This window comes from Penaeus japonicus, unplaced genomic scaffold (genome assembly GCF_977035675.1).
Source record: "Penaeus japonicus unplaced genomic scaffold, GWHDUDI00000001_assembly GWHDUDI00000037, whole genome shotgun sequence".
Taxonomy (NCBI): Eukaryota; Metazoa; Arthropoda; class Malacostraca; order Decapoda; family Penaeidae; genus Penaeus; species Penaeus japonicus.
The window spans coordinates 8,464,651-8,474,650 of NW_028234439.1; the positions used below are offsets into that span (position 1 = coordinate 8,464,651).

A 10,000-nucleotide genomic window follows, 5' to 3' on the forward strand; every position below is an offset into this window, starting at 1 on the left:
TTGAATATTTACTGAGGATGGTTGAGTTACATAATAAGCTTTGATTTTTTGGCTTTGTTTATCATTCTTTTGACTCAAACTTCAAATATTCTTCCAATAAACTTATTTATTGGCAAAATACATGACCATGAACAATATATTTAGCCAATTGCAATAAATATCATATTAAATCTGTGTGTGTGTGTGTGTGTGTGTGTGTGTGTGTGTGTGTGTGTGTGTGTGTGTGTGTGTGTGTGTGTGTGTGTGTGTGTGTGTGTGTGTGTGTGTGTGTGTGTGTGTGTGTGTGTGTGTGTGTGTGTGTGTGTGTGTGTGTGTGTGTTCGCGCCCCGTTCATTAGCAAATCTGAAAAACAAATCAACTAAAACTTCTAAACGTAAACAAATTATCTAAGATTTGCCAGTGCTTTAACATTCCCCCTTCGGATTCGGACGAGTTGGATGGCGGGCTTAGCACCTGTCACGCACCAAATGTCAGATTTTCTACCGGACGCGTCAAGTGTCACGTATGTTTTCCAAAGGTTATTCGCGGCCGAGAGAGTGATCAGTATGTTAGATAATGAGCTGTTGATATGAAGGAGCAAATGACAGGAGATTATTGACTGGGAGAGGAAAAACATGTGTTCGTAACTTTGACTTTGACTTTGTGGTAATATCGATCTATCGATTTATATATATATATATATATATATATATATATATATATATATATATATATATATATATATATATATTTATATATATATATATATATATATTATATATATATATATATATATATATATATATATATATATATATATATATTATATATATATATATATATATATATACATATTATATATGTGTGTGTGCTTGCCTACATAATGATAACACTCTCCAAGATATGGCCCGAAGCAGAGCATGTTGTTAACCTATAAGCAAATTGGTCAATTGCCCCGAGAACACCCATTTATCAAGACCAAACCAGTATTCATATATAATTCACGTATGCACAGGGATTTTTAACATACGAATACTGCTTTTGAAGGACTGTGCTGATCAATCCACTAGTTGCATAAAATTTAATTCTTAAGATATTTGTTTTTATTATAAAGTGCAATTAAATTTTGATGATGGTGATGATGATAATGATGATGACGATGAAGATGATGATGATGACAATGGTGATGACGATGGTGATGATAATGATGATGAAGATGATGATGACAATGGTGATGACGATGACAATGACGATGGTGATGGTGATGACGATGGTGATGATGATGATGATGATGACAATGGTGATGACGATGACAATGACGATGATGATGGTGCTGATGACAATATCAACAACAACAAAAAATATCAACAGTAATAATAACCAAGGTTAATAATAATAAAAACGATATGAAAACCACACAAGCCTTGTCTCATTCCGGTTATCACATTCCTTCGCAATACAAAGGATTTAGGACACATAACCTGTTAAACCAATTATGAATATAACGACTTGATGTTCCTAATCTAGTGAACGTGATCTAGTGTTCAAAACTCGTTCATCGTGCCCTGATTTACATAAATTGCTGAACATCATAAGACGGACAGGATCTCATGTACACGTGTCTGTTGTTTCACCTTGATTAGTGGTTGTGCTTTCATGTGCATGTGCTCTTCTTTATATATATATATATATATATATATATATATATATATATATATATATATATATATATATATATATATATTTTTTTTTTTTTTTTTTTTTTTTTTTTTTTTTTTTTTTTTTTTTTTTTTTTTTGTTGTGTGTGTGTGTGTGTGTGTACATAGTTATATTTTGCGGTCAAATCTATAATTGTTCAAAGAAATTCCTCGTGAGATTTACACAGCAGTAAATATAGTAACTTTATAAACTCAAATGAATCAAATTAACGTTTCTTATCGCGCGACATTAGGGAAAAACATGAATATAACGGCATATCAAGTGAAAATCTTATCGTAATCCCAGTGATAAAATGCTTAGATTTGTTTGTTTACGTTTGTGTTCCTTTTTTATTTGTCTAAACTGTTACTTTGAACCATAAAGCAAAATCATAATATAACACCAAGAAAAATGATCTAATTGTTCTAAGGCACATAGAGAAACCATAAAGATAATATACATACTGAAATAAATCTGGCGTTTCGCGGGCAAAATATCCGCCATATTTGTTGTTTTGAAATCACATCGAGACCTCATGTTACAATGGAAAAAAAAAACACCTCAATACCCCCAATCTCCATTCCTCTATTGCAATCCAATACCTTGCAACAACAACCACCACAATGGAAAAAAAAACACCTCAATACCCCCAATCTCCATTCCTCTATTGCAATCCAATACCTTGCAACAACAACCACCACAATGGAAAAAAAAACACCTCAATACCCCCAATCTCCATTCCTCTATTGCAATCCAATACCTTGCAACAACAACAACCACAATGGAAAAAAAAACACCTCAATACCCCCAATCTCCATTCCTCTATTGCAATCCAATACCTTGCAACAACAACAACCACAATGGAAAAAAACACCTCAATACCCCCAATCTCAATACCCTCTATTGCAATCCAATACCTTGCAACAACAACCACCACAATGGAAAAAAAAACACCTCAATACCCCCAATCTCCATTCCCTCTATTGCAATCCAATACCTTGCAACAACAACAACCACAATGGAAAAAAAAACACCTCAATACCCCCAATCTCCATTCCCTCTATTGCAATCCAATACCTTGCAACAACAACCACCACAATGGAAAAAAAAACACCTCAATACCCCCAATCTCCATTCCCTCTATTGCAATCCAATACCTTGCAACAACAACAACCACAATGGAAAAAAAAACACCTCAATACCCCCAATCTCCATTCCTCTATTGCAATCCAATACCTTGCAACAACAACAACCACAATGGAAAAAAACACCTCAAAACCCCCAATCTCCATTCCCTTTATTGCAGTGAAACACCTTGCAACAACAACCACCACCACTATGAAGAAACCACCACCTCAATACCCCCAATCTCCATTCCCTCTATTGCAATGAAACACCTTGCAACAACAACAACCACAATGGAAAAAAACACCTCAATACCCCCAATCTCAATACCCTCTATTGCAATCCAATACCTTGCAACAACAACAACCACAATGGAAAAAAAAACACCTCAATACCCCCAATCTCCATTCCCTCTATTGCAATCCAATACCTTGCAACAACAACAACCACAATGGAAAAAAAAACACCTCAATACCCCCAATCTCCATTCCCTCTATTGCAATCCAATACCTTGCAACAACAACAACCACAATGGAAAAAAACACCTCAATACCCCCAATCTCAATACCCTCTATTGCAATCCAATACCTTGCAACAACAACAACCACAATGGAAAAAAAAACACCTCAATACCCCCAATCTCCATTCCCTCTATTGCAATCCAATACCTTGCAACAACAACCACCACAATGGAAAAAAAAACACCTCAATACCCCCAATCTCCATTCCCTCTATTGCAATCCAATACCTTGCAACAACAACCACCACAATGGAAAAAAAAACACCTCAATACCCCCAATCTCCATTCCTCTATTGCAATCCAATACCTTGCAACAACAACAACCACAATGGAAAAAAAAACACCTCAATACCCCCAATCTCCATACCCTCTATTGCAATCCAATACCTTGCAACAACAACAACCACAATGGAAAAAAAAACACCTCAATACCCCCAATCTCCATTCCCTCTATTGCAATCCAATACCTTGCAACAACAACAACCACAATGGAAAAAAAAACACCTCAATACCCCCAATCTCCATCCCCTCTATTGCAATCCAATACCTTGCAACAACAACAACCACAATGGAAAAAAAAACACCTCAATACCCCCAATCTCCATTCCCTCTATTGCAATCCAATACCTTGCAACAACAACCACCACAATGGATAAAAAAACCTCAATACCCCCAATTTCCATTCCCTTTATTGCAATGCAACACCTCGCAACAACAACAACCACCACAATGGAAAAAAACACCTCAATACCCTAATCTCCATTCCCTCTATTGCAATGAATCACCTTGCAACAACAACAACCACCACAATGAAAAAAAAACACCTCAATACCCCCAATCTCGATTCCATCTATTGCAGTGCAACACCTCGCAACAACAACAACCACAATGGAAAAAAACACCTCAATACCCCCAATCTCAATACCCTCTATTGCAATCCAATACCTTGCAACAACAACAACCACAATGGAAAAAAACACCTCAATACCCCCAATCTCCATTCCCTCTATTGCAATCCAATACCTTGCAACAACAACAACCACAATGGAAAAAAAAACACCTCAATACCCCCAATCTCCATTCCCTCTATTGCAATCCAATACCTTGCAACAACAACCACCACAATGGAAAAAAAAACACCTCAATACCCCCAATCTCCATTCCCTCTATTGCAATCCAATACCTTGCAACAACAACAACCACAATGGAAAAAAACACCTCAATACCCCCAATCTCAATACCCTCTATTGCAATCCAATACCTTGCAACAACAACAACCACAATGGAAAAAAACACCTCAATACCCCCAATCTCAATACCCTCTATTGCAATCCAATACCTTGCAACAACAACCACCACAATGGAAAAAAAAACACCTCAATACCCCCAATCTCCATTCCCTCTATTGCAATCCAATACCTTGCAACAACAACCACCACAATGGAAAAAAAAACACCTCAATACCCCCAATCTCCATTCCCTCTATTGCAATCCAATACCTTGCAACAACAACAACCACAATGGAAAAAAAAACACCTCAATACCCCCAATCTCCATTCCCTCTATTGCAGTCCAACACCTCGCAACAACAACCACCACAACGGGAAAAAAAACACCGCAATACCCCCAATCTCCATTCCTCTATTGCAATCCAATACCTTGCAACAACAACAACAACAATGGAAAAAAACACCTCAATACCCCCAATCTCAATTCCCTCTATTGCAATCCAATACCTTGCAACAACAACCACCACAATGGAAAAAAAAACACCTCAATACCCCCAATCTCCATTCCCTCTATTGCAATCCAATACCTTGCAACAACAACCACCACAATGGAAAAAAAAACACCTCAATACCCTCAATCTCCATTCCCTCTATTGCAGTGAAACACCTCGCAACAACAACAACCACCACAATGGTTAGGAATTTGAAGGAGGAAAAAGGGAGGGGGGAAGGGGGTTGGAGGAGAAAAGGAGGAGGGTGGGGGGGAATTTAGTAAAGGGAGGAAATAAAGGGGGAGGGATGGGGAGGAAAAAAAAGGAAGGAGGAATAAAGGGGATAGGGAGGGGGAGGAATTAGTGGGGGGATGAAAAAAGGGATGGGGGGGAAGGGGGGTGAATTTAGTGAAGGAGGGGAATTAAAAGGATGGAGGATGGGGGGGGAAATTGGAAAAATAAAAGGAGGAAGTGAAGGAGGATAAAGGATGGAGGGAGGGGGAAATTTAAAAATGTGGAAGGGGGGAGGGGATAAAGGATGGAGGGATGGGAGTGAATTAGTGAAGGATGAATAAAGGATGGAGGGATGGGGAGGAATTAGTGAAGGATGGATAAAGGATGGAGGGATGGGAGTGAATTAGTGAAGGATGAATAAAGGATGGAGGGATGGGAGTGAATTAGTGAAGGATGAATAAAGGATGGAGGGAAGGGGAGGAATTAGTGAAGGATGAATAAAGGATGGAGGGAAGGGAAGGAATTAGTGAAGGATGAATAAAGGATGGAGGGATGGGAGTGAATTAGTGAAGGATGAATAAAGGATGGAGGGATGGGAGTGAATTAGTGAAGGATGAATAAAGGATGGAGGGATGGGAGTGAATTAGTGAAGGATGAATAAAGGATGGAGGGATGGGAGGGAATTAGTGAAGGATGAATAAAGGATGGAGGGATGGGAGTGAATTAGTGAAGGATGAATAAAGGGTGGAGGGAAGGGAGTGAATTAGTGAAGGATGGATAAAGGATGGAGGGAAATGGAGTAAATTTTAGTGAAGATGAATAAGGTGGAGGGATGGATGAATTAGTGAAGGGATAATAAGGTGGAGGGATGGGAGGAATTAGTGAAGGATGAATAAAGGATGGAGGGAAGGGGAGGAATTAGTGAAGGATGAATAAAGGATGGAGGGATGGGAGTGAATTAGTGAAGGATGAATAAAGGATGGAGGGAAGGGGAGGAATTAGTGAAGGATGAATAAAGGATGGAGGGAAGGGGAGGAATTAGTGAAGGATGAATAAAGGATGGAGGGATGGGAGTGAATTAGTGAAGGATGAATAAAGGATGGAGGGAAGGGGAGGAATTAGTGAAGGATGAATAAAGGATGGAGGGAAGGGGAGGAATTAGTGAAGGATGAATAAAGGATGGAGGGAAGGGGAGGAATTAGTGAAGGATGAATAAAGGATGGAGGGATGGGAGTGAATTAGTGAAGGATGGATAAAGGATGGAGGGATGGGAGTGAATTAGTGAAGGATGAATAAAGGATGGAGGGATGGGAGTGAATTAGTGAAGGATGAATAAAGGATGGAGGGATGGGAGTGAATTAGTGAAGGATGAATAAAGGATGGAGGGATGGGAGGAATTAGTGAAGGATGAATAAAGGGGGGGGAAAATAAAGTAAAAGATGAAAAGGAGGGAGGGAATTGGAATGAATTAGTGAGGATGGATGATAAGGATTTTTTTTTTTTTTTTTTTTTTTTTTTTTTTTTTTTTTTTTTTTTTTTTTTTTTTTTTTTAAAAAAAAAAAAAAAAAAAAAAAAAAAAAAAAAAAAAAAAAAAAAAAAAAAAAAAAAAAAATAAAAATAACGGAAAAAAAAAAAAAAAAAAAAAAAAAAAAAAAAAAAAAAAAAAAAAAAAAAAAAAAAAAAAAAAAAAAAAAAAAAAAAAAAAAAAAAAATTTAAGATAATAAATAAAAAGGGGAAATAAAAAAAAGGATGGGGGGGGGAAAATTTAAGGAAAAAAAAAGGAAAAGGGGGGGGAATTTAAAGGAAAAAAAGGGGGAAAAATTTAAAGAAAAGAAAAGGAAAGGGGGAATGGGGGAAGAAAAAAAAGGGGAAGGGGGAGTAAAATAAGGTAAAAAGATGGGGGAAAAGGGGAAAATTAAAAGGAAAAAAAAAGGGGGGGAGGGAGAATTGGGAAAAATGAAAAATAAGGGGGGGAAAAGGAAAGTGAAGGATAAAAAGGGGGGGAAAAGGGGGAAAAAGAAAAAAAGGAAAAGGGGGGGGGGGAAAAGTAAAGGATAAAAAATAAAATAAAGGAATATAAAAAAAAAAGGGGATGAAAAAAATTTAAAAAAAAAAGGGGGGAAATTTAAAAAAAAAAAAATGGGGGAAAAAAAATTAAAAAAAAAATTTTTTTTAAAAAAAAAGGGGAAAAAAAATAAAAAATAAAATAAGGGGAAAAATAAAAAAAAAATTTTTTGGGGGGAAATTAAAAAAAAAAGAGGAAAAAAATTAAAGGGGAAAAGGAGGAAAAAAGGGGGAATTAGGAAGGGGAAAAGGGGGGGGGGGGGGGAAAAGGGAAAAAAAAATGGGGGGGGTAATTATAAAAAATAAAGGATGAATTAAGAGCATGATCAGGGAAAAGGTTTGGTACATGTGTTTAATCGCTGTAAAGGTCTGTCGGTGAATGAATGAATGAGTGAAGGGGAATATTGTACATGTATACAAACGTAAAGAATCTAGATTAAGATGTAGAGTTAATTTTAATAGATCACCTGAGGAACAGATATACATGTGAAAGAGTGAAGTAAGCAGCATAATCTTTATATAATTATATCATCATTAATGTCATAACTATTTCCCTTGTCATCATCTTGGGTATGGTCATCATCCATCATTATCATTTTCGCCTGTAATCTATATCTTTATCAATTTCAATATCACTGATAATATTTCCAGCATACAACAAAAAGTATTATTTTTTACTATCACTATTAACCATTGGCATAATCACATCTTTATATTAGGTATAACCCTAATACTATTATTGTCAATTATTGTGCGTACTGTATAACTGTCACTATCATTTACTTTTATAATCACTTTGATGTTTATTGAGTGTTATTATTGCAATCACTTTGATGTCATTTACTGGTACCAGTACAACCACTTTCGTTCGCCTTCATTTTCATCACTTTCACTTTCAAACACTCTTTCATCCTTCATCCTCCCTCATTCATCCTTATCATTCGCATTCCTTATTATTCCTATTCCTCGTCATTCCCATTCCTTATCATTGTTATCGTCTTGCTCTTTCTCTTACCTTCCTTCCTTCGAGTTCATCCTCCGTCTCCTCTCTCTTTGGGGAACATCTGTCGTCGTCTCCCGCGGCTATCGGAGCGGAGAAGGAAGAGGAGAAAGAAGGGGACGATAAAGAAGAGGTGGAAGAGGATGAGGAGGAAGAGGAGGAAGAGGTGGAAGAGGAGGGGGAGGAGGAGAGGGAGGAGGAGAGGGAGGAGAAGTGAGCCGCCAGCCGCGCCGCAGCCGACGTGGTCAGGCGCGAGTAGAACTGCGCCAGGTACGTCGGCAGCGGCGCCAGGTACGACGTCACTACGTCGGGAGAGACGGGATACGTGGCCGACGTCATGTACGCGGGCGGCGTCGCTAGATGTGCGGGCGGCGATGTCAGGTACGTCGTGGGTGGGGGCGCGGAAGAGGGCGGCTTCGGCGGCCTTTGCGCGTCCGCTCTCCTCAGGAACTTGCGAGGCGAGGGCGCGGCAGAGGCGGGGCGATGGGAAGGGTGCGGGCGGTGCGGGCGGGGGGGATTCGCGGGAAGGCACGTGGGCTTGGTGAGGCACGTCGTGGTGGTGGGGCACGGCGTCTTGCCAAGGCAAGCGCTCGTAGCGAGGCACGTGGGTATCGTAGGGCACGTCAAGCTAACGGGAGGCGGCCGCAGCGGCACTCTGAGGACCGTCTCTTTCGTGCGAGTGGGCGGCGTGGCCGGTGTGGGCGGCAGGACGCAAGAGACCTTCGGAGCCCGCCCGCGAGAGGTGCCGTTCGTTGCCGAAGGATCCGAGAGAATCCTCTTGGTATCCTCGCCGAAGGCCTTGGTCGCCCCCTCGCCGACGGAGGAGAGGAGCGCGTTCTTGCGCTTGTGCCCGTGACCGTCCGTGCCCTTGCGCTTGTGCCCGTGGCCTCCTCCGCCCGCAGCGAGGCCTCGATCATCGCCGATGAGCGTGGCGTGGGCGTGCGAGAAGAGGTCGTCCAGGAGGTTCCGCGAGAGATCAAGAGCGGCGCTTCCGTCTGCCATTTCGTGACGTCATAGGACTCGGGTGAGGCCGAGTGTCACATGGAGCGGGTCACCTTTCTACTGCTGAGGCAACAGGTCGCCCCTTCGTGCCACATGGAACCAGCAGCTACCGGTTCCCAGTCTCATGCACTACTTCTCATGTTAGGTCATCACCACAGGTTGCATCTCCAATGCCACATCTGTCATGTCACCCTCTCAGTGCCACGTGTGTCAAGTCACACTATATCCACACGTATGACATTTTCACTTCGTATCACCATATCGTCTCACAGAGGTTACCAATAACTCTCACAGACACACACTAATCGAGGGACGTCAAGTTGATGCATTATTGATGCTTCGACACTCGTGAACAATCTGGAACAAGATAAGAACATTCATTAAAGTTAGCAACCGAAGGACTCACATGCCTCAATAACCTTACTATCTGACATACCATAACGATTATAAATTTAATCGCTTCTTCATATATACACTTCAAAAAAAAAAATCCAGAACGAGTGTTCCATCTTAACCCAAATACACACGAACGTTTCAACTCCATCATATGAACCAAACAGACAGACTTTTAACGCCATGACGAAGAAAAGAACAAAACATAACGCTGGATGTCTCTCACGTTTTCTTTGCCACGAAACCAAGACGAGTCACGATGAG

At 40.1% G+C, this 10,000-nt stretch overlaps 1 protein-coding gene across 1 annotated transcript in view; it reads right to left on the bottom strand.

The window, feature by feature from the left end:
- Window positions 1–10,000, bottom strand: part of LOC122263998 (uncharacterized) — a 26,024-nt gene that overhangs the window by 4,490 nt on the left and 11,534 nt on the right. The window contains exon 2 of the mRNA XM_086532460.1: window positions 8,336–9,700. Coding sequence (XP_086388586.1) covers window positions 8,336–9,343 — 1,008 coding nt within the window. The 5' untranslated portion in view covers window positions 9,344–9,700. The remainder of the gene's footprint in view (window positions 1–8,335; window positions 9,701–10,000) is intronic.